The sequence below is a fragment of the Brachycentrus maculatus genome, unplaced genomic scaffold (genome assembly GCF_059751285.1).
Source record: "Brachycentrus maculatus isolate JH-2025_06_01 unplaced genomic scaffold, ASM5975128v1 h1tg000237l, whole genome shotgun sequence".
Classification (NCBI taxonomy): domain Eukaryota; kingdom Metazoa; phylum Arthropoda; class Insecta; order Trichoptera; family Brachycentridae; genus Brachycentrus; species Brachycentrus maculatus.
This window is the reverse complement of record NW_028280988.1, coordinates 520919-548007: the sequence shown is the minus strand read 5'-3', so window position 1 is coordinate 548007 and position 27089 is coordinate 520919. Positions and strand designations below refer to the sequence as shown.

Sequence of the window (27089 nt, the reverse complement as noted above, 5' to 3'; positions counted from 1 at the left end):
CAATTATAAACATATTTAAAATATTTTTTGCAGAGAGCAAAAATACAGAAAGAACTCCACCGACAAGACACACAAGGTGTGTCTTGTCGGTGGAGTTCTTTTTACATACATTTTATTGATTTTATCCATTTTAACCTAATATACACACAAAAAAGACAGAAAAAAATAAAAATATAAACTTTTTTACAATTATCATAGAACCAACTCTTGATCATTTACCCATTCCTTTATTTTGACCTCTAACCTCAATAAATTTCTGAATCCATTGCATTTTTTTAGATAAACCAGCAGTTAAACCAGCGTTTGGGTTGATCCCGACCCAAATCAGTCCCAACGGCTTATCCACTATAACATCTCCACCGAAGCCCACCCAAACCAAGCAGACGATAATCTTGACGTATTCAGCAAAGCAGTATCCTGCCACTCATAACGCACACAACCTCAGGAGCAAGAGTCCGGCCATCCCAAACAGGGTGACCGCGCAGCACAATGCTGGCGGCCCGAGGAGCGTGTCGGCCAGCAGGGCGTACACGACCAGCTCGGGGTATGACGCAGGAGGGTATCGAACTGGCAACCTCAACAAGTACACTCTTCAAACCAACCAGCTACCCAAGCCGCAGTACCCGTCTGTCAAACTTCTGGACAGCAAAAGTGCTAAACAGGTATGTCCAAAATGATCATTAAGGTGGAGACTGGAGCATTTCGTCGTAACGTAACACGTTACGACGAAATGCTCCGGTCAGTTTCCACCTTTATTTAATATATGTATTTGCTATATTAAAAGCATTGTTAATTTTGTGGTATGGTAATATTAAACTCTCCTTTTCATTCATTGTTCACGTTTTTGAATGGGTACCCGCAAACATACAATTCAGTAAGCAACCGGATTTTTTATGTATTTGGATTTTTTTAACAAAAAAGTTTAATTTAAAAAATTTCAAACCATATTTTTATTTCGAAGGAAAACTTAGTTTTTTTATTACGACAATTGTGTTTTAAGCAAAAAAATCAATTACTTAAAATGTTACCTGGGTTTAAAGAAAATTAATTTGCGGGCTATCAAATATACCTTAAGTGGTATTACAGTGTGAACGATGGATAAGGAGGTATTTTTATACAATTATTTAATTTTGTGATTTTTCATTTTACGTTGTTTTAAATTTATTCTAATTCTGGTATCTGGATAAAAATAATCCTTTTATTTTTTTTAATAATTTTCTTTAGTTTTTATCATACTTATAGTAAATTAATCTTTTCCACTCTTAAGGTCACATATAATAAAAATAAACGAAAATATGATAACAAATACAGTTTTTATTTTATTTTTTACATAATAAATATAAAAAATAAAAATAGAAACTGTACATTTTATTTTAATTAGCTGAAAACGATACACCTATGATATAAGTTTAAAAAGTTTACATCTATCACTCGTTCAATCTTAAAATGTGTTGCTGGGCGATACTAGCACCACCTTTGATTGCATATCTTGAAAAAAAAATAAAAAAAAAAATAGTTAAAAGGTCAGGGCCAGATCATTAGGATCCAACACAGAGAGTATGAAAGTACTTCAACCCTTTACCCCGTAGGTATATTTCTATGTACAGCATAGGATACATGACGTTTGTGGTACTATGTATAATATTATCGATGGTTTCAGTCTTAGATATTTCCTACTCTTGGATCTTTTCCTACAAAAAAGAATATCGATTATATTTTCTTATACCCAGAGGTATTTTTAGCCTCAGCTGATGTCAGTAAACGAGTTCTTAGTATTTTTTCAACTTCCTGCTGTCAAGTTATGATGCTCATTAGTCTTTATAATTTTAGTCTGCACAAATATAGGATGGACCAAATTGTGCAACATTTAATTGCGTAACATGTCCCATTTAACATACTCTGGAAGAATAACATAGCGTAGTCGTTCAGTGACTGGCCCTCTGACAGTCACTGGCCGCTTAATTAATCGCGTAATTTTTAGGAATTCCCTTTTTAGGGTAGACTTTTTTAAGCACAATGATATTTATGTTGATATGTAACCACTTACCGAGATTTTAGTTTACCGGTTCGAGACGTACCCGTTTCTTGTCAGGACCAATACCAGTATGGAAGTCACACTACAGTATTCACATAATTTCACCTACACACAATTTTCATTACATGCATATATATCTGGCCGAAGACCAACATGTTTTGGTGTTTCCCAAAAAGGAATCAAGGATCTGTTAGGTAGAAAAGTGAAATGCGAAAGTAAGAGGAGGAATGTCTGTTTTATTTTATTATTTATTAATTCGAAAATAGAGGATATTATAACTAAAAAAAATGTTTATATATTTTAAATATCTATCTATCTTTAAATACCATATTGTGAATTTTATGTTTTTTTTCTCTTCAATATTTATTTAAAATCATCGATTTTATAGTGCTATTTTTTTTTAATGACGAATTGTAGCGTTAAAATTTAATGTTGTCCAATGTGGATTGTGTACGGGTATTAAAATTTTTATAAAATTATTAATGATTTTTTTAATTTTCCCTTGTTTTCTGTTTTTAATTTTAAATATTGTATTATCAATTTACCCTCCCGGTAAGTCGAATTTTTACCAATAATTTCTCAATTTATTGGCTTAAGTTTTAAGCATTCGTGAAAGATTAAAGCACAACGTGTATTATGTCATTAACCCACAATGGTGGTGTAATTTTGACACAAGGAAGTGTGTCTATTTTTATTTGGTCGGTCACTTTAACTTGATGCATCTCTTCACTCTACCGTGTCCTCTAAAAGCTCATCACACACGCTATACTTTTAAATATTTATTTTTATTCTAAACTGTTCAAAGTAAATTATCAACAAAATGTTATTACAAGACTCATAGACATTCAATCCATTTGGAATATTTAAGTCCTTTGTGGACAAAATTTTAATGGCTGTAAAACTATTTTCGTGAGTACTTTTCTCCTGATTTATGGACAGTAAAAACATGCAATTCTCAACTTTGACCTTTCAGTTAAGCGTTGGTTTGGGGGAACAAACTTTGACATTAACGAACCTTTAAAGTTTAGCTGCATAAGCAATTCTACTGCGACTACACGACACATAAATTTTGGAATAAATATGTTTTTTTAAACTTCGTACCAATCGATGCATTAATTTGTTTCCATTGACTATGTAGACCGAGTTTTACATTTATGACGTTATTAAAAATGTATCAAGTTGTAATATAAGAGTAATATTAAACAAAATATGAATGAAATCATCCAATTAATTACATGTTTCAATATATTTGGTATAATTTAATTAGAATGTAATTTATGATAAAGATAACACATGTGTGATGAGCAAACTCCCTTGTTAATTTTGTTTAAAAAATCTCTGATAATAAAGTATGGAAATTAAACAATATTTGCAGTCTTTCTCAGTTTCTGCTTTTTATCGTAAAAAAAATCAGCAAACATAATACAAAGTGATAGTAGACTTTTTTTGTACGATATTTTCGGTACGAGATTAAAATTTTAACAGGATCACTGAATACCGCATGTAGCTAGCATACAGATGATTTATTTTACAGAATACAAACATAATAATTATATTATTATTTAAAAATCGTCAAAAAAAATTTTTGACAACTATTTACTTTATTTTTTGACATCTCATCAAAGATGAAGAAGAATATGGAAGTCTGGGCATTTACGGGGCTGACGACCGTCATAGGCTGGTTTAAGTGATCACTTTACACACGTGTAACATTCACCGATTCTACCCATTATTGACAACCACACAAATAACTCCTGTAATTGGAGATAATCCAGATTTTGTGAACAAGCATTCGGACACACTCAAAATGTTGTAACTATTTACTTTATTATTATTATTTTAAAATCGTTAAAAAATAAAACAAAATATTTCCCGCCATCTGACTACCATTACATGATAAATAATTTTTTATATTTTTTTATTTTCATTTCAATACTTTGAAAATCTCTAATTTTCTTTATCTTGTAATACTGGCTCGTAGTATTTTGAGAGCATTCTGAGAGTTAGTTGAGCTGAGAGCAGATCTGTCCAGTTGCATAAAGACTTTGCATTCAGAAAGTTTCGCTCCATTGTTCCATGTTGCCATGTAAACACTCCAACACCTGTTATATCCAAAAATATTAATTTTCTGAAGTTTTGTGTTATGTGTAAAAATTCGAGTGCGACAAAATAAAAATGGTAAAGTAACCAACCGCAGTTTAGTAATTGTTTTAATTTAAAGCAAGTATAGCATTTCAGGAAAATTATTTTGCCATTCTGTGAAGCGTTCTCCTGACGGTCAGATGATGATATGTGGGTCTATAAGGCCGATATCTAGAGCTCTAAAGTTACGATTTATCGTTCGTTTAGGGACCGCTATTATTTTATTTTATTTTAATTACAAATAAGTATGTACTTATTTCCTTTTTAGTTATTTCCTTGCTTTTTATAACTAGTAACCTAAATATTTTCATGAATTATAAATATAGTGTTATCTTTGATGTCTCAACAGAAGAAAATATGACTCAAAACATAAGTTTAATGTTACATACATTCCATGAAAGTCTTTGCTAAATAAAAAAAATACTCTTTTCAGCCATAGATGATATCGAGAACTCTCATGTGAAAAAAGGTGTCAATTAAATTATAAATACAACTTCCGAAATTTCAGTAGTTTAGTATGAAGTGGTCACTTAAACCAGCTAATGACAGGTTGAAAGCCCTTCAAATATTTTCATCTTCATCTCTATTGAGGTATCAATAAGAATTTTGATAACGGCCCCATTGTGTACAAAAATTTCAACATACTTTTTGGGCTGAAATTTTTTTGGGCTGTGGGTTGGCCACCCTTGGTCTAGTACTTATTGCTAATGATTTTACAAATATTTGGCCAGTACTAAGAGAATATTTCTTTACAAACATTTCCTTAAATTTCAAATAACTATAGTTTATTACACAAAGTTCAATCTAATTTGACCACATTTTTTCAGGTGGCAAATAACACCAGAAAAGGATATGGATCATCTGATGGATCTTCCAAAGAAGGTATGTTATACTCAAGTAATAAAATCAAATATTCAACCTATAGTGGTGCTTTTGCTTGACAAGCATAAAATATATTATTCCTACTATATTATATGATAATACACAACACAGAGATTGTAAGAACATTCAAATCCTTCATCCTGTGGGTGCTTTTTTAGACATCAAATGACATTTAAATAATATTTATTTTGTAGATTGGATTACTAACACATTTAGGATGGGTAAAGTATCTCTACCCGTTCAGTCGATTGATGCTTAAGGACGGGAAGGTTATTTTTACCTTCTGCGCCTGCCTCATTTCAAAGTCAGAAAATAAGGAATCATAAAATGTTTTTAAATTAAAATTATGTACCAATCTCTTTGTCAAGATCTTAGCCATATGTACACAATTATCAAATCCCATCGCCAGCGGTCCGCAGGGGTAAAATACACCCATTCAAAATGTGTTAATATATTCACTGTTATGACGAGATAAGGCGTAGGACGCAGCAAATCTTGGTCACAATTGTTGTCAAGAAAAGGCGATTCAGTTAGTTTGGCCATGTACTCCGTATGCCTCCCGAGAGCCTAAATCAAGCTTGCCTCTTTTACAAGGCATCAGGTTCGCGCCGCCCAAGACGACCACTGCTGACAATTCAACGGCAGTTCTCGTCAGAACTTCGGGACACGGATCTGACTTGGGAAGATGCAAGGGAGCTGGCAGCCGACAGAAAAGCCTGGAGACAGTTTGTGGACTCCATATGTGGTCCACCTAGGAAGCGGATATGGTTTAATATAAATTTAATAAAAAAAAATGTATTTAGGTTCGATGACTGAGGACTCTGGAGTAGGTGTGGACGTGGACCCTCAGCCGCCTGAAGGAGGATGGTCTCCGAGATCCTCACGCCGGGAACATCGCCGCCCTCGAACTCTAGAAATGGTGATGCGAGGAGAGCACTCTTTCCACCTCAGAGAGCTGCAGGTCTCAGACCTGGACATCATGGGTAACATTTTTTATCTTGTTAGTAGAATAGAATAAAAACAAAGAAAACATCATGTCATCTGATATTACTGAAACCGATAAAACTACAAATTTGAAAATAAAACTAAGTGAATTATAATATCAACCTCTGTCTATTGATTAATCATATTTAAAATAAACTGAATCTCAACTACAATTTTGCTAATTTCGCTAATACGTAATTATTCTATATTTTCCATATATGTTCGCCTCCGTAGTGTAATAGTCAGCACGCTCAGCTACTATACTGGAGATCCCGGGTTCGATTCGTAGGAGGGGTCGAATAAATATAAATGATTTTTTCACTTTAATATTTGTTCAATATTACCCTGGACTGGCACCTGAAGCGGAAGGCTGATCACCTTTCCTTTATGTTTTAACGATCAAGATAACACTGCGTTTATATGATGCAGTGCCCTATGCACCATTGGGTGCCGATGAGGATTTGAAAGAGATTTCTTTCGTATAAATTTCATTTCACCATCGTACAAATACTTAATGATTTTTTTGCTATGCTTATCAGTTTTTATTTGCCCCGCTTCATTAAATATCTTTTAAATTCTCCATTCGCATCAGTGAATGATTTTGTAGATGAAGCGATCGTCACCGACGTGGATGTGATTCCTCTCCCAAAACTTCCGAGCACGTTTGGGAAGGACAACAGACCTGATCTGTCCTCCGAATACCCTCCAACCAACCGGTTCTCGAGACTTCTCAGCAGCATCGAGAGCTCTTCCAGCGACCACCAACAGAACAGATCAGGGTTCTCCACTCTCGAGAGATACAGAGGCAATAGAGACCGCGACAGGCATTTGGAAAACAGAGATGATAATTTGGCTGATAAAGAAGAAGAAAAAATGTGTAGAGATAGATTGCAGAGAGAAAAGGTGGAAAAACAGGTAATTATGATTTTTTACGCTATTTCAGGGCATTATTGAAACATTGTTTCCTCATGTGACTCATACACAAGATTTAATGATAGATATGCAGTCCCACATGGCCTAGGAATTGCTGCTATTCTCTTTTCCTTAAACTCCCAACTTTTCCTCCTCAGTTTCATTTAAACGGATTTTGATGGTTTTCTATCAATAAAGTCCTTCATCCTTCACCTATATCAACTGTAACCAATAAAACATATTCCACACATATTAAACAATCCAGTTATCACCACTTCGGCATTCATTCAAGTTGTCACAATACAGAGTCTTGTGCATCATTGGGTACAGATAGCAGTCGGAAGTTTCAATAATGTTCTGACATGGCGAAATATTCATAAAATTTCTCGAAAATCTGTGGATACTTAATTGAGTGTCAAACTTAAACTAGTCTTGATTATAATCGGTCTAGGGTACAAAATTTGGTTACATTAAGCTGTGTATGCACTGTGTTCTTCAAACAAGAAGCATTCTGCAATCGTTGCTAATCAATACGTTCACGCAGTCGGAGCTTACATGACAAGCTTTGATAGCAATCCATTTAGATCTATTAAATTCAGGTGTAGTTATTTTAAATCAATAAAGAAGTTTCAAATACACGGAGCACTACTTCGCAATATCAAATTTGGCAGTTTTCCAACCCAGTCTCATATTTGAAATGAACTATGATAATAAAAATTGATCATATAAAATAATATTACCATAATTCTCGTTATGATAATAAAGAAGTTTAACCTCAAAACAAGTACTTACTTATTTCTCACAGCCACATGATTTTGACTCTTTTTGGCAAATATTGCATAAAGATTTTCTGCATTATTAAATATGGCACTGAGGAATTTTTTCAAATAATATTAATAGCATGAATGTCTGCCCTTATCCATTTCAATTATAAATATATGTATGTACATATATTTCCACATAACCATTAAATAATAGACCAACACAACTTTATAAGCAATATTTTGCCATACAAAATAGTTACAATTTACTGCAAGAAAAAACTCAATTAACATTTGTGAAATTTATTACCTACTTACTTTCACTTCACAGAATTTTGCTTGTGTAAAGTAAACTCATTATTTAATGGTGAATGTTTTTATTTTATGCTTTGTTAATTTTTTGTGACATCATAGTCCACCAGACCACTTCACACGACAGTCCTATTGTTATTTTGTATAAGGTGCAAGTGTTTCTTTTTTATCTTAATAAATGTCGGTGTTTATTTTAGTTGTAAAAAATTTGTATGTTATTTTTAGGATTGCATGAAGGCATCTTCAAATATTGCGCATTCCCCACTGACTAGGAATTCTAGCAAAGAATCGAGTCCTTCTACAAAGAGTGAAGTTAGTCATCATAGTACTGCCAGTAATGATCCATTGGAAGCTTGGATGCACCATACAGCTGGAGAATCCATGGCTTTAAGGTATGATAATGTCTTTATTTTTTTCTTTAAACTGGATTACATTTCAATATTTTTCTTCTAACACTTATCCGTAGCTAATAGCGCTTAAGAAACTGTGTAATAGGTGATATGCTTTGCTTTATGGCAAAATATACTTACCACCCTAGACGAATCTTGCCTTCAGATGCTAGTCCAGGATGATATTAAATAAACATTTAAGTTAAAAATCATATATGTATATTTATTTTAACTCTCCTGGGAATCGAACACGCTATGGTAGTCCAGCATGAACAAAGACACTATGGTGGTTTAATAACCCTTGTTTCCTTTATTTGCAATACTTAATAATTGTATTTTGTGTATTGTTTGATTTTGTTGATTTTACTACAGTTAAAAATGTGCATATATATTTCCTTAAAATTATAGTTTAAAATTTGTACAATTCTGATCAAATTAAAACTTGTACTTGTTTTTCTATTAATACAATACTATTAATACAATTACAATACCAATACATTGGTTATGGTGAAGTTTATCAAAGAAATGTAATTTGACAAGGGTAATATAGATTGCATTGAAAGAATGATGTCAAAAAATAATGATTTATGATTAAAAGAGAAGGAAAAAACCCATCAATATTCTGATGCAGTTTTTTAGATGCGAATGCAAGACAAATATGTATAACTTTAATAAACAATTATTTTTCAATATTTGTAAATCAGACAGTCCTACAGTCCATTATTTAAAATTTATTTTTGTTTTTTTGCACCTACCACTACAGCAAGTTACATTAAACAGAGATTGTTTTTATACAGGTCAAATGATGAAGATATATCTGTTGGACTAAGTTTATCATCAAGCTGTGACGAGGATAGGGCGTTCAACAGGTCATCAGGATTACCGAGTTTCACTCAGACCAGGGTGGAAGTCGTTCACAATGAACCGAGAGACTATGCCAAACTAACTGCTCACCCGATGATGTTGAAGTCACTCACTCTTAGTCAAAATGCTAACATCCCGAGCATGATGATGTCAAGTAAGTACTATCATAACTATTCAAATACAAAAAGTTATCTACAAACGAACAAGTTCCGAGAGCTCATTTGCAAGTCAAAATTATTCAATAATCAGTGGCAATATTTGTGTACATATAAGTGCACAAATAGTACTTCGATACTCACGAGTAAATTTCAGAGCCAACAACATTTTTTGCCATTATCTAGATTTTGGAAGTATTTGATTAATCGTATAATTGTATAAGTTACTTGATTATTTAACTAACCATTTGATTTTAACCTTATTTTAAAGTATTTACACTTAATGAATATAATTTAGCAACTTTAGTTTAATGTGTTAACTATTTTCCTTTCATTCAATGATTTATCAATAAAAAAAGAACCTTTACTAAAGAAGATTGACTACATTCGTTTGAAAATGCCATAACTAGGCGAAACAACTGTCACAATATAAATTTGTATGTGTTTTTCAATGAAATACAACTTAGTAGACTCAAAAAATCTGTGCTTGATTTAAAAAATAATACATATATTATATTAAAGGTCGTTACAGTTTTATTACGTAGTTATACATACATGAACTGAAAACATAAAAATCTAAAAATTAATACATATATTATATTAAAGGTCGTTACAGTTTTATCACATAGTTATACATACATGAACTGAAAACATAAATATGTATAAAATTAGCATTATATAATTTTAATTAATGTTTTTTTGCCTTATTTTAAAGCTTCCATGTCATCATCGGCATTCAGTGGTGGAAGTGACTCCCAACAGTTCACACTTTTGACGGAAGACCCTAAAGCAGCACTGGCCGCCCTTGCGTCTTCAAACCAGAGTCTGATTGATGATGAGACTTCCCCTGCGGACAGCCTCATCTCGTCCAGCAGTGAATCCAACAATGAAATGCCCATGCTAGAAAAGGACACCACCATGTCCTCATCAGCGTACCACACGGCTGATAACAAGAATGAGGAGATCAGAGAGGAAGACGTTGAGAAGGAAGTTTGCGAGGAAAATAACATGAAGGAAAATGGCACAAATGAAAAGTAAGTCATATAATTCAAATGTATGTACAACATTTCACTATGGCCAATATCTGTACCCGACGAATTCTCCAGTTCTTTGGACACGTTGCGCGTGGCAACGATGATAGCCTGGAACGACTAGTTGTGATCGGTAGTCTGGAGGGAAAGAGAGGGAGAGGAAGATCCCCTATGGACTGATCAAATTAAGGCAGCAGCAGGCACCTCAGTGGTTGGAGCGCTACGTGCAGCACAGTCAAGGGATAACTGGAGAAGAGTCATTGCTTCTGCAAGGGTCACAACCCTCAGCAATGAGGAATAAGACAGAAGAAGTACAACATTTTGAGTGTGTCCAAATACTTGTTCACAAAATCTGGATTATCTCCAATTACACGAGTTATTTTCATATTATTTTTTGACATCTCATCAAAGATGAAGAAGAATATGGAAGTTTGGGCATTTACGGGGCTGACGACTGTCATATGAGATGTCAAAGAATAATATGAATTTGGAAAATAATATTTGAACTATTCTGTGCAAAGAGGACTTTGAAAAAAAAGGTGTTAATTTCGCAGGTTTATTTTTTTGTTTAATTATGTATTTTTATTTCAATTTAATTTTTCAGAGCATCCCCTCAAAACAAAAGCCCCCATTCGCCAGATACGCCATCAAACTCACTATCCTTATCTGAAGGTAGGGACTTTCTTATTGATGATGAGATTGCCGATCAACCAGCACTTATATTTGAAGGTTCGTTATTCTAACAAAAGATACACTATTTTGAATCATAACACGCAGATATACATTTCTGCACAATTCCGAAATCACCATTGCACAATTTAAATATACGATTTTTCATATATTGCTCTGTGTTCATTTTCAATTACAAAACAACCCTGAAAATAATCCTTCAATCATTATAATTTATCAGTATACATGGTTGTACTTTATAAAAGATGGACTTTCTTATCTGTATTCAAGCCACGAAGGAATAATCGCTGAGACAATCTTTCTCATAGCACAATATTTCAAATGTCAATCAAAATATGATCTTATTATAAATAAAATTAGAATCTGGATATGGAAAATCCATAAATATTTAGAATTTTGCTATGTTGTCTTGTGTTAAAGACCATAAAAGCCCAACGTAATATATTTTAGTTACATTTCACCTAATTGGGCATGATACCATGGTAGACCCCATGGTTGACGACTCCCGGGAAGACCACCAAAGAGATGGGTCGATAGCTGGGAATCGACATCGCAGGAGGCTAATCCCTCTTAAAAAACAGGACACAAGGTCTACAACAAGATGAAGGAGGAAGGAGGAGAAGGGCATGATACATTGGCGTTTAGTCTTATTAAACACAATGTCAAGACCGACAAGAGTTTTACGGTTTTATGGCTTTAAAAAAATATTAATACATAACTCTTTCATACTGAGATTTACTGTACTGTATTTATTTTTTTTATTAGAGATAGATTATTAGATTAGTTGTTTCAGATTTGTTTTGTAACTTGAATATCTGAATGTTATTTGAACTCATTGGATATTTGCAGCGAGCAGTACGGCTGAACAAATGACATCTTCGCTTCAGTTGATACACTTAAATGCCACTGACAATACGACAACACTGCAGGAGCATACTCAATCACCTTTGGTGATTAAGAAAAATAAAGGTGAGGTGGAGCTGTTGCTTTCATCTTGTTCAATTAAATAGCTATTAACCCCCAATTTCTTGTGAATTCAATTAATCATACTGTAAAACAAATTTGTCTCGTCATTTTTTACATTATGTAAGGACAAGAAAATAAGAAAATGTGTCAAGTGATTATAGTCAATGACAATAGACGTCATATGATGGCATTATATAAGTACATAATTTCTATGGCCTCAAATTGCTAGTGATGACAAAAGGGATCTTAATATCATGACATATGTTATACAGATAAAACATACCCCCCAGCTTAGTTGGGTAGATGTTCGACTATGTCACTGGAATCGTGGATTCGATTCCTGCTAAATGCAAAATAAATTGAAGAAAGATTTGTTTTTAATTAGTCTAGGTATTTGCAATGTAATTTTCTATCTTTCGTCCCCACCTTCTGCATATCCTACCTGCAGTCACACCTCCAATAAAGAGATTTATCCATCAGAAAAAATAGATAAACCCGAAAAACCTCAAATCTTAAATGAAATGCCTCATATGCGTATTACTGAATGCTTTAGATTTCTTCCAGTGTTGTCATTTTTGGAAGTTAAGTTAAAAATGTTTCATTGCACCATTATACATATATATTTGCACAGAGATCATTTTTTTAAAATTACTGTAATATCTATCCGTTTGGCAAGTTTGAGGGATGTCGAATCATTGAAATCAAGAACTTGACAACACTAATTATACAATTGCACTGCACAAACTTTTATATTGCAATGGCGTTTTGGAGGTCCGCAATCGCTAGATTGCCATGAAACGCTGAGCATCAGATGATGTGTCCTACTATAAAGAGGCTTTCTTTAAATATTTTTGTTATTTAGATATTAATGCAGTTCTTGGCTTACCCGATTAACACTCCCCATTTCCCAAACAGGTTTGCAGAACTCTCAGAAGGTGTATTCTTCCCCCCTTTTCACCCGCCGCCCGCTTCCCCGCTCCCCCTCCCTGGACACCCTGTCCCCGTGTGACAGCATCGCATCAGATGACCTGATCTGTGACATGGACATGCACCAGTCGCTCACCAGCCTCAACAGCCAAGATGAATATATCGACAGGTAAATTAATTTCAGAAATTTCTTGTAAAACATCCAGAAACAATGTTACAATGGTCTATTTATAAAGAGGAGTCCAGGAATGATATTAAGGAAGGATGTTTGTGAAACATCTCTTACGTTAGTCAAATCTTTGGTTGTAGAAAATTTCTGTGACATAGTGAATACCAGGCAAACTTAGCATGACATTTCAACATCCGCTACCTTCAGTAAAGTATGAAGTATCGTACATATGTCTTATTCTCATTGTGCGCACTGCATATTATTATTTTTTCTGTTTATACCTTACTAGTTACTATATTGTAACATTGACCATATTTAGGCAAAAAGTGTAGCGATATCTCACCAATTTACAATATCTTTTAATTTTTTTAAATTTTATTAACCTCTCAGAGAGAGTGTATTGTGAACCTTTTTATCCAATCGAAACTAATCACAAAATAGGAAAGTATAATAGTAAGGAAGAGATGATGCATCCTCTTTTATAAATTGAGCGTCAAAGAACTCACAGTGACATCTGTGTATTTCTGTACATAGTTTATTGTAAATAAATGTTCAATGGTCATTTGTTAAACCGACTTCACAAATACAATGTTCATAAAACACCTATTTCATTTCTTTTGGCAAAATAAATAGTTAAAGTTTACTTCAATTCGCTATCACTTTTATCATGTTTGATAGTGTGAATCAAAATATAAATTATTAATCAATATTTTTCTGTGCCCTATTCAATTATTCTGACTCATGTATGTAATCTATGATATTTCAAGTAACAAAAATCATGTTACTAAAATTAATTAAGATATAGTTTATTTTACAAGATTTAGACATAAATTTTATAACTCGATTTCGACCCACATCCAAAAAACTTTTGATCTCACTTTTGTGAAATTTACAATGACAAGGACATACTGATAATTCACTACGATGCACGATGCTGCATGTATCTTTATAGACTAAATATTTTCAGACTGGACAGCTCCATCCGTAGCGGGCTCAACTCCCTGGAGGATGCCCAACTGCGTGAGGAGCTGATGAAGTACTCCATCAGCCACAAGCGCCAGCTCACCAACGCTCTGAACGCCGAACTGTCACAATCCGCCACTCCAACCAAGCAGACTCAATCTAACTCTACCAGCAACAGCAGCATCACTAACGTCGGGTAAGTGATTACAAGATTTAATTTTGGTTTAGGAATTTTACAAAATATTGTATTTACATAAACAAGTCATTCACATAAATGAGTTACACAAAATACGTGCTTGTAAAAAATTCCATTCTAAATTTGGGAAAATATTTACCCGAAAGAGGAACGGGAGGGAGGAAAAGGGGAAAAAGAAAACATCAAAGCAAAGTCAAAAACAAATTGAATAAATTAGGGACACACCACAATATAAATGTCGAGTTACAATGTAGGCAATCTCAGCGCTGACAATGATGAGTAGAACATATCAAAATCTCCACATTAATCATCATCCATTTTAGATGAACGATAAATAAAGGAACTTTGCTCCGAGCTTGTTCCTTAAAATGTTATTTTTATAGAAATTTGATTCACGTACTAGTTGTAAAATTAAAACATTTTTATTCTATTTCAAATCATTATTTGTAGATGATTTCGTGTATTTGGGTAGTATGTTTTCTAGGGATGGAAAGATTGATAAAGACATAGAAAGGAGAGTGAATGCTGGGAACAAAGTGAATGGTGCACTGAAATCAGTTATAGCAAATAAAAACCTATCAGCGGAAGCTAAACTGGCAGTGCACAACGGAGTCCTGATTCCAACTCTAATGTATGGAAGTGAAACATGGAGTTGGCAAAAGAAGGATGAAAGTAGACTGAATGCAGTCGAAATGCGATCTCTCAGAAGAATGTGCGACAAAACGATGTATGATAGATGTGCGAATAGTGAAATAAGGAAGGAATGCAAAGCTGAGATAAGCATTATTGATAAAATTAAGAAAGGTGTGTTGAGATGGTTTGGACATGTGGAACGAATGAGTGACGAAAGAACGGTAAAACAAATTTATGAGGCGAATGTTAGTGGGAAAAGAAGTAGAGGAAGACCGAGAAAAACATGGCACAATCAGGTATGTCAAATACTTGAAAGTGGTCAGGTTAGGAGTCGTAACAATCGGCGGGTATGTATGAGGAGATGCATGAACATGGAAGAGGCGAAGAATGTTTGCAAGGACAGAGTGGTGTGGCGCTCTATTCTCTCTGCCTACCCCTGCGGGGAAGCGGCGTGATGGTTAGTTAGTTAGTTAGTTAAATCATTATTTACCTACATATTATTTAGAGCTTCTCGAGGGTTTTTCTTATTACCAATAAATTAGTATAAAAAAAATAACCATGGATCAACCAACTAGTTAATTCATAAAAACATATATAAATTACAATTAAGTTGACAGTATATTTATTTATCCTGAGGTAACCAGAGATGATAGAATGCCCCACAATTCCATGAACTGCTACCTATATTAACCCTTTGTCTACCAAGCGGGTCCGACGGACTCGTTCCAAAATTAATGTTGGATTCATTGAAAATCTTAAAAGATAACAATACGTAATATATAGAATATAAATATATATATAATATATAATGTATAGAGTTACAAGTAAAGAAAAACCATATTTTATATGAGGGTCCATTGGATCCAGGAAGGTAGTTATCGATAGTTTTTGTTAGAGGTAGACCGAGGGTTAATTTGAACAGCTCAGAACTTCTAATTAATTCTGTTATGTGTAGTATGCATAGAAGGCACATCGTTGCCTTTGTAATATAATGCACAGAGATTAGAACTGCCTATTTCTTGAATTAATGTTGTTTAGTTGAAATAGTTTCTTGAGTCATGCAACGTGTGCCAATTTATTTGGCGCATTGCAGAAATCCGCGGGAGCGGTGTAAATATATTTTAGCATAGTCTTCAATGTTTCTACATTTTACAAATTTAATTATGATTAAAGCAATGGATTAAAATGCTGAAGATTTTACGTATTTTATATGTATATATACTATATATGTCGTATCTGCTGTTCTACCGATTGAGCTAAGCATTCTGTTACCTCAGTCATTATAACAATCATTTCGAGAGTCCTATTGTATTTTTGACCAAACTTTACCAACTATCTTTGTTTAATTGGAATACATGAATCCTTCGCCGTGTTCATAGATGGCGGGCGAACTTTTTGCCTGTACGACCTTAGGTTAAGTTCGATATTTTTTTAGTATCTAAAAATATAAAAAATAAACCATTTTCCCTTGCAATCAATCTGGGTAACTTTAATTTACTGGAAAACATTGAAAATCAAAATATTTCATTTGGTAATTTGTATATTGTAAATGAAGAAGAAAAAAAAAAACATTAAAAATAATTGTATTTCCCAACAATTATAATAAAAATGTATCCAAATGTCTAATGGAAATATTATGTTTTTAAAGAGTGAACCGGGTTATACCGTAAATGTAATGGATTGGCGCAGTGTTATCTTGATCATTATTATAAATTTACACGAAAACTAATTTTAAAAGGTAATACGTATTTTTTTTGTATACATATTCCATGACAATGTATATTTCGGAAAAATTTTTAGGTCATCATTTTTTTCAAAATATTAGGAACAAAATATTTAATTTATCTATGAAAATATTTATTAAATAATTGTTACGCAACTAATAAAAAATAAGTATTGAATATATTCCAATAGTAGGTATGTACGAACACATTTCAAATATCGAAAAATTACAAATATTTTTCCGTCAAACAAAATGGCGACCAATTTATTAAAAAAAAATTATAACCGAAAAATTTATTTAAAAATAAGTCCAATCAAATTTGGAACACTATTGTCAGTCAAAATTAAAGTAAATTGTCCATGAAAGCAGCTGGTCTGTTGAAAATACTATCGATCCTTCCGAAATTCATATTTTATATTGATCACCATAAAATTTTATTCCGACAGTATCGTCAATAAAGATTCGTCATTCTCTCAATATTATTACCTCATATTAAAATATATATCCGAAAACTTACCGTACCCAGTAATTACTGGATATTCAATAGTTATTTCTTGTTATAAAATTAAAACGCCAATATATTATATATGTTGTAATTATTTAAAATTTAAAATTGACTTTGATTCACAAACCTGCTCACGGCAGACATTTTTCTCGTAATATTTTGTTTTGCCTCCATTTGTTAAAATATTTCAAATTCAGAATATTTTTGTTTTTGCATCAGCAGTGTTTTTTTTTTAGTTAAATAGGTACCTAATCCTTTATGAGCAATTCCCTTACTGAATTTTGAATTTTTCGTGGAATATCTTTAATTTTTAATAGGTAGGTACTTGTTTTTTAGCGCGTTCATATTTGATTTTGGAGAAAAACAAAACATAAGCATTTAAAGCAAGTTCCTTTTTTGTTACAATACGTATATAATTACTTTTTAAATCCGCACAATTATTTTTTAATGCTAATCAACTCATAAATTAAAGATTTTTTTTGTCAATATCGATAGGGATAAAAATATTACACACCTTTAATAAAGAGTTAAATAATTATCATATGGAAATATTCAACATTCAGAGGGGTTCCATAAATTCCTTTATTAAATATCCCTTTAGTAAAAATAATATTCCTTCAATTATCAACCAAATCATTTTTTTTATAAAGAGAAATAGTTGTGTTTTTATTATTTACACAAATATTTCAATTTCATACTATTTATGTGAGCCTAAGCGGGTCATTATTGAAATAGGTATCAAATTGTGGTATAGTTGGTTCGAACCGAGAAACTCTGACTTCAGAGTCCGCGACACTAACCACGGGACCACAACTCGACACATTAATACGCGGTTGTGGGGTATAGTTTTTTTTGCATGCTGATGATGAATTGTCCTGATGAGGAGACGAGTACGTGTTGAAATGGTAGACAAATATCTCGGTGAATTAGTTGTAGGTTATATGATATATTTTTTTATACTAACATAAAAAAAAACATTTTGATTAATATATTTCATAAAAAAAAACTTAGCTGACACGATTCTTGTATGCTTCCAATAGGAATTAAGACCTTAATATTATTATACCATTTGTTTGTTATATCGTTAGCCATATTTGGAGAATTTATGGCAAAGCGTGCATATTTTTTATTGCTGTGTTTAACTTTAAATTTCAGTTCAGCACTGCTGATTTATAATGTCGCGTTCAGAACTGTGACGTGAACATTGTACTGCTACATTGATGTAATTACTGAACTTCTATCCGAATTCGCATAACTTTATTCGATGTTTGAATAATAATGGAGTTCGTGAATAATTTTGCAGGAAAAGGTTGTTGCCGCGAAAAAGCGGGACAATGCACCGCCTGGCACTGGCACAGTAATGAGACTATTATTATCATAATAATAAAATAAAAATACCGATATTACTCGACTTACGACAGTTTGAATTACAACTTTCACAGCTGCGATAAATTTAATAGTAAATTAGTAAAAATATTTTGTATTTCATCTTCTTACTGCGCGTGACTGATTCCTTGTTGATTTCTTTGTTGGATTATGGTCCCTCCCCATCCAGTACAAATAATTAATAATCAACAAATTTTCGGTATCTCAACATAGATGAAGAAGAATATAGTAGTCTGGGTATTTACAGGGTTTACGATCTATCATAGGCTGGTTTAATAGCTTTATACATGTGTAATATTCACATTCTAACCACACCAACCACACTACTCATTTTTTGGAACTCATATACATATGTATGATATGATTTATACGTCGCTTCATGTGAGAGTTCGCGGCTGTATCTATGGTTGATTTGAGCGAACTTTATTTATCAAAGACCCTTTCAAACGAATGCAACATCCTTACCAAGTTATTTTACATACTGGTAGACTCCTTAAAACATAACTGTCTATTTTCGACGTTTCTAATTTGACCAGTTGTTTCTTTCGGACATACCCAAAATGTTGCGAATCAACAAAAACTTGCGTTTTTGACAATATATCTGTTGTTGTTATTTAAAAATCGAGAAAAACAATTATTTGACTTATAATTCCAACAAATGATAGATTCGTAAGTTCAATCAAAATTTTTTTTTTAAATCTTGCTCGCCTTTCAGCCATTATACATATCTACATTTCATTGAAAAGTTTTTTTGCTACGAAACAGTTCAGTAACAGGAATAGTTCAATCAATTGAATCGTTATTTTTTTAAAAATGAAACTCGATTTAAGATTTACTGAACTTATGGTCAATGTTTCTTAACGTAATTCGGTTATAAGTGGAAAATTATTTATACGTAACGGACCATCCATACGTACGCAAACATTTTGCAGATATATCAAAAATGTCTATTTCATAACTTTGAAAGTGTTTGCTACTGTTATCAAAGAATATTAGATTCATACTATAAAAATAACGGAGCGGTTAGCCGCAAAATTAAATTAGTTCTGCTGGAAAATCAACAAAAAACGATTTGTCAGATCCCGTGTATGGTTGTTTATTACCCACGGCTAGTTGCTAGTCGTTGGTCGTTCACTTGCCAACTCGACTAAGCATGTACTTAAACAGGCAGCACTATGCAGTTCGTGGAGGCGCGATGGCCGGCCAACCACGCGTCGGGAACGGAGTCGCGCCGCGCGCTGCGCCGCGATCAGCTGGAGATTGTTTTATGTTTTCGTCATTTCCGAACGGACGCTTCACGGGTGATTACTCCCGCCTTTGAATTCAAACGGTTCGTTCCAATATTTTCTTGCCGCGTAAACGAAACCCGACGTTCTTCTGTTTTGATTTCGCACTCGAAGCGATCATTGTTTCCCGCGTTGTCAAGTGAACTTATTTGCGATTATTATTGATTACAGTGGTTTATAGTTGTGAGATTCTTAAAAAAACCAACTGTTTTCATTGTGCGTTCCTAAATACTTCGTGATTTACTATCCTGCGAAATAAATGTACGTATTTTATTCGCCGGTTTATCAGAGTGGCTATTGTTTCTGTTCTCTCATGCTTAACGTGAAAGAGTGATTAACCCTCCTCTCGTTACATCAGTTCAACTAACAGCTCGCCGAGGGAAATGTCGAATATTTCCAACTACCGCCGGTTGTAGAAAAAAAACGTTATTGTAGTTTCGTTTCCCATTTTTCAACAATAGATCACACTAACAATAATGACAAAATCACGAAATAACTGTGCTCCAGATTTGAAAATTTAAAAAGGTGTTCTTTTTTCTGAACGATGTCAAAAGTACAATGACATAAGTAAGTACTTATTTTAAAACATGTAATAGTGTCGTGAATGAATTTCTATAAGTCGGTACTTTGAAAAAAGTGTTTTAGTGTTGTGAATTTGATATTTTAAAAATTCGCGCATCGTGAGTGTGTTTAGTGTCCAGTTCGCAGCAGTTGTGGCGGAATAAGTGACCGTGTGGTGTATTTTTAAGTCGCCTCGAATATTAATTATATCGAGGCGTAGGAGTCTTATTTTTGCTTCATGATGAAGCATTCCGAACTGGAGAGAGATGCCCTCCCGACACCTGGGCTAGTCGCTCAGGTGGTCAGTTTGATGAACAACAACAGTGTCGGGTAACAATTTCTCTTACCTACTACATATCTTATATATTGCTTTAATTAACATTGTTTTTGTTTTTTAAATATTTATTTTGTACTGCAACGAGAATTTTGAAGGCCTTTTAAATATATATTTTTGCCAAATTGTGTTTGTTTTGCCATGTAAAGCTTATTTATTCAACACTGTGCTTCATATACATTTGAAAATACCCTCAGAAGGTATATTACCGAGACAATATTGCACTGAAATAAAATAATATCTACATAACAAAATTTGTCCGCCTCCGTCGTGTAATGATCAGCACGCTCAGCTACCGCACTGGAGGTCCCGGGTTCGATTCCCAGGGGGGGTCAAATAAATATAAGTGACTTTTTCACTCTTATATTTGATCAATATTACTTTGGACCGGTACTGGAAGCGGAGGACTGATCACCTTTCCTTCATGTGTTAACGATCAAGATAACACTGCGTTTATATGATGCAGTGCCCTATGCACCATTGGGGTGCGGATAAGGGTTTGAATGAAATGAAATTAATAAAATTTAACGTACCTAAACTTAATTCTATCCTAGTTTATTATTATTAAAACTATTAAAACATAGGTATTACATTACATATTTACGTTATAAAAAAAGTTTTTTCAGTATATAAAAATAAATGTTCCATATTTTGAGTGTATTAAACTTTATACACAAATGCTAAATTCAAGTGAGATTTTATTTAATGCTTGATGTAATTGGTAATATAATTGATATGAGAAAATTGAAGTCTAGAAATATACTGCTTACGACCTGTCAATGACTGTTTTTGTAAAGTGATCACTTAGACCAGCTTATGATAGATCGTAAGCCCTGTAAATTTTCAGACTTCCATACTCCCATTTCTTTGTCTTTTTCGTCTCTGTTAAGATATCAATATGTAAAAAAAATATAATAAACTATTGATGTTTTTGTTCGTAAAATTATAAAAGGTCTTTAGAAACTTTTCTTTAAAAAAAATGCATTAATGTCCTTGTCTAGAATCTATTATTTTTAAAATATGTAATTATAATTTTTAAAACGTGTTGATGTAAACAAGATGATGGAAACTTTATGACACATTCATGATTTCACGAATCTTTTTAAGCGTGATTTCATAAAGACATTTGTTTAAATTAATAAATTACTTGGTTACTTGGTTTAAATTACTTGGTTTAAATTACTTGGTTTAAATTAATAAATTACTATTTGTTTAAATTAATAAATTACTTTAATTATTATTAAAATACAATTAATTTATATGACACTCAAGAAAAACGTGATTTTTTTAATATATTTTATGCCATTAACTTCAACCACGCATGTTTTTATTTTTGTAAAGCGAGCAGAAATTTACTGGCGTTAAATGTAAAAGTAAGGCAATTCTAGATCTCACTAATGTAATTATAAAATAAGTAAAAATAATGCTATCTAATTGTTTATATTTACTTGTGTGGGTAGGTACCTACATTTCGAATTACGGTCATATTTTAATTGTGAATTTCTCTAAAAATTAACCAAAATTTTATCATTTTTTCCAATTGATTTCTGACACTTAAACAGTCACGGCTGACTGCAAATTTGTTTCGAATACTTGAGAAATAGTCATTGTCCATTATTTTGTTAATTTTAATTTAAGTGTGAACTCGCTACGGAATTAAATAAAAAGCATTGCAATAAATATCTGTTGAAATTGACACAAATACTTGGTGTTACTATTTTGTCTAAAAATCGTTACATATGTCTGTTTCAATGTTCTTATGTTTTTTAGCTTTTGATCCATAATGATCACATAAAAAAACTACGATAAATTTACTTTTAAAATTTTACATAGATCTTTCTTTTGCAAATTCAAAAATCTTCTTAACCATCTTATAACTTTGAACCGATGTTACTATTAGATCTACTGCAAGGCTTAATATATATATATATATATATATATATATATATATATATATATATATATATATATATATATATATATATATATATATATATATATATATATATATATATATATATATAAATATACTTGTGAAATTTAAATTTTGTATCGAGATTTCATGATGGAACTTCATTTTATTTTATTAAACAAAAACTAACATCAGTTACCAACATCATAAGACTGGTAGGAGATAATTCCATATTATGTTCAAAACCAGGTTTCTTGACATATTCTATATTATATACAATAGAATGTGTGTAGAACCCTACTGGGTTTTTAACCCCTTCCTGCCTTGTTGTGTATATAACATAGAATTTGGTCTAGCCTCCCATTAGTCTAAAGTACATACATCTGAGGTTTTTGAATTATATTTTGTATGAATCGACTTTAAGATTACCTTAACTTTGACGAAGACTTTACATACTCAGATGTATTGATATTTACATAATAAAATGTTCGTACATAATATTACGCACGTACGGCAGATTTTAAATTTTCATTTCTTTTTCCTCGCTATTCTCCAAGTATATCGCAGATATAACGAGCAATAGGATTACTCTGCGTGTAGAGTAATTTTCCGTCTAGCCGAGTTGACGCACATAGATCTAAATACAAGTACGTTGCACCCTCGTTTTATTTTTGTGTTGCTTAGCAACCATCACACTAACAAAGGCTAACGATTCAGTGGAAAATCCATTTTCCCGCATAGGGTATGTGTATTATCCTTAGAATCTTAAAGACTCTACACAGCACTGGTTTAGATAATTACAGTATTACTCCATACATTTTCAATTCAGTTTTACGGCGATTAGCTCAGTTTTCGTAATTTACTAGTGCAACATAAATATAAATTGAGCTTTGAATTTAAGTTTTACTTAGTAAATATCACTATTTCGTAAAATCTATTGTGACACGATGCATTCTGCATCATTTGTTGAGTAAAACTTTTTTTTTAAATGGATCGATTTTACCACAAAGTGACTGCCGAATCAATTAATGAAAATAAATTGAGTCTCAACTGAATATAAAACATCTATTGTTCTTCTTTATATGAAACAAAATGGAAGTCTGAGCATCCCAGGACTTACAACCTAGTATTCGGCTGGCTCAAGCGATCACTTTGTACATTTGTATGACGTTCACCATCTCGACCGTTATTGAACACATTGCATTAATTCTTGAAACTTGTATATAGCCAGCCAAATGCCAGGTCGTAAGCTCTGGGAGGTCCAAACATCCATCTTCTTTCGTATAAAGAGGAATGATAGATGTTTCATATCAAGTTGAGATACTTTTCACATTTTCATCGGTAGAGTGAATAATCCAGTGTCTGAAAATAAATAATATAATTTATTAAAATATAGTTTATTAGATTTATGTGGTAGGACGCGACGCTTTGCTCCTTGTTATCTTTTCTATAAATCGGACATAATCTATACTCATAAGTATTTGTTTACACTACTCTTCAAAATCTATAAACGACTGTTTCTATTTAATATAAAAGAGTCAATCGATATTTAATCAGTTTTCTAGGCACGATATTATGAATCACATCAATATTCTGAAATAAAAATGAACAACACTTTTTTCTTCTATACTACTAACTATATACCGTAGAACGGGGCTACTTGAACTTTGATGTGTTACTTGAGCCCAGTACAAAAAAATATTTAGATCTATATTTGGTCTACAATAATGAACGTATCGACATGATTCATTGTTACCCTGACAGGTGACACTTATTGTCACGATACGTTCATTGTACACCAAATACAGATTTAAACCTTTTTTTGTACAGGGCTCAAGTAACACATCAATGTTCAAGTAGCCCCGTTCTACTGTAACTAAATACAGAGGTATTTCTAAAATTTTACAATACCGACAGAATTTTACATTTAAGTAGAATATTTATTAATGTGATACAAAGGTAATTCCGCTTTCATCGAGTTTCAGAGATTTTTTAGAAAAATCTTTCAATATTTTTTTGGAAAATATATCTTTCCGCAAAACATGTTGCATATTTATGAATACTGCTACCGAGATGAATCACTTTATTTTATTTTTACCACGATGCGATTAATTTTCCCGCTTTACTGCGTTAGTGATCTCGTTTGAGTTGGTTCAGTGGTTAAGTGCAACGGAATGGAAAGCGAAGGCTCGAGTTTCGATTCTTGATTTAGATTTTTTTTAAATGAACAATTTTGAATAGTTCGAATACAAACTTTTAAGTTTTGGTTCTTGGTGAAAAATAGTCGCAAACCATTTTTCTACAAATTTATTTATTCGTTTATTTATTAGGTTCGATTTATAAGCATTTTACATATTAATTTGGGTTATTAAAGATTTTTTTAAATGAAATAAAAGGAAAACAAACGAGCACACAATTTAAGGCCCTACATAAGTTAAATAGCAATAAATTTTTTTCTTAATCCAGGTAACATTTTACATAATTGATTTTTTCATAAAACATTATTTTTTCATTGAAAAAATATTTTTTTCTTAGAAATAATTGTATGGTTTTGAAAATTAAAGTCTTTAGAGTCTTTGAAAGGTAGGGAATTTAAAAAATGTAAAATGTTAAAAAAAAAAACAAAAAATATCCAATTAACATTATTTTAAAAAAATGGGCTTGAACTCCAGTGGTCTCCGATGGAATGAATTCTGTGTTTGCGAATATCCCTTTAAGGTTTATCACATAGAATTAAAAAAAGTAAACAAGCAGGCACGCCGTTTAGTATAACATAAAAATAATGATAACAAACAAAATTCTTTAAATATACTTACGTTCAGGAATCGCCAATGCCAAATCAACATTATTTTCATTTAAAATTACTACAAATATGTGGATAATCACAATATGTGCTTGCTAAACATGCCATAATAGCATAGTTAATTCGTATTATGATTTTAGTATAAATAGGAAGTTTGTTGTGCGTAATAAATTTTAAACATATTTTGCTTGATTTTTTATTACGTGTAAATGTAAATATCTCTACAGTGTACCTATATACATATGTATAAACATGTACATAGTTGGTTAAATACCAATACTCATTTATTTTTCGCACGCGATCACCCTCCAAAATCTGCTGTATTTTTATTTATTTATATATTTTTATTTATTTATGCATGCTTTAAATATCTAAAATATATTTTCTAAATCAAAAAATTCCAATTTTTTTTTAAAGCTTGAACGTTGTATTAAGTATTTATGATACATTCGCAACAACTGCCTTTGATCATATCGATACTGGAGTATACATATACATATGTATAAGTTTTTTTAAACATCAATAATGTATTCCACTTTAAATATGAAATGAATGAAACTCTTTGTATAAAACCACTTGTTGAGTTTATCAATGTTAACACGACTAGTTTTGAGAACTGCTCGTACATATGTTTTCACCAAAGGGTGAAAATACAAATCCAGTTGATGAAAACATCTGTAGTTCTCGAAACTAGTCGTGCTTACATTAATATACAAATAATGGTATCGTACACCCATTTTATTTTATTATTAAAATCATCATAATGGCCCACAAAGCTAATGCCAAAGATCAAGTAATGCATTCCACTGGTGTATAAAATTAAATAACTAACAAAGGTATTTGATATTTTTTGTGTTTCAAAGATCATTCTCTCAAAATGTAATATTTAATATGTCGAAATACGTCTGATAGACAAAATGCTAAGTCACTATTGAACAATACCTTTTAACATTTAACTAAAGAAATATAATGCTGGCATAACACTTAATATAACCGTATACTTAAGTGTTCTTTTTTATAGCACGTGTTCAATACAGTCTGTTCTATATCACGCTCTGTTGCACTCACTCTGATAAGAACCACTTTAAGGTCGTAAGGGTTCATGCACGCAACGCACCTCCTTCACTAAATTACTTAAAAGAAACAAACTACCTATCTGGCTAAATTAGAGATGTGAGAAATGGGTAACTGTTACTTTTCGGTTACGCTATTGAAATAGTATTCGTTACTTTTTCTCGGTTTGTGTTTCTTTCCAGTTTATTGATGCCGAATTGTCAAATATAAAATATTAAGAGCTGGAATTAACTCCTTTCAAGAACGTTATATATCAAAAATCGTCCATTTTCAGCTGTGCATGTTTTCGGAATGCCCTATATCCTATATAAATGTACTATATCCCAGCAAAAGAGGCATTTTTTTAAACTTAATATTTACCCGCTACAGGGCAGAAAATGTTTTTGCATTTTGAAGAAAAGGTATTGTTTAATTTTTTTAAAATATAATTAATGTTTTTCAAATGGAGAAAAAACCTTCAGGTTTTACCTAAAAAGATCTGTTGCACAGTAAAA

General features: G+C 32.3%; 1 protein-coding gene across 22 annotated transcripts in view; it reads left to right on the top strand.

The window, feature by feature from the left end:
• LOC148306574 (uncharacterized) overlaps window positions 1-27089 on the top strand; it is a 137527-nt gene that overhangs the window by 74280 nt on the left and 36158 nt on the right. For 15 of the 22 annotated variants that reach the window (XM_088264734.1, XM_088264747.1, XM_088264736.1 and 12 more), the window contains 11 exons: window positions 280-662; window positions 5005-5059; window positions 5863-6042; window positions 6636-6958; window positions 8254-8420; window positions 9215-9435; window positions 10152-10470; window positions 11072-11196; window positions 12007-12126; window positions 13039-13219; window positions 14187-14378. In XM_088264734.1, coding sequence (XP_088120860.1) covers window positions 280-662; window positions 5005-5059; window positions 5863-6042; window positions 6636-6958; window positions 8254-8420; window positions 9215-9435; window positions 10152-10470; window positions 11072-11196; window positions 12007-12126; window positions 13039-13219; window positions 14187-14378 — 2266 coding nt within the window. The remainder of the gene's footprint in view (window positions 1-279; window positions 663-5004; window positions 5060-5862; window positions 6043-6635; window positions 6959-8253; window positions 8421-9214; window positions 9436-10151; window positions 10471-11071; window positions 11197-12006; window positions 12127-13038; window positions 13220-14186; window positions 14379-27089) is intronic. The other 7 variants (XM_088264744.1, XM_088264742.1, XM_088264741.1 and 4 more) reach the window with 1 other exon arrangement.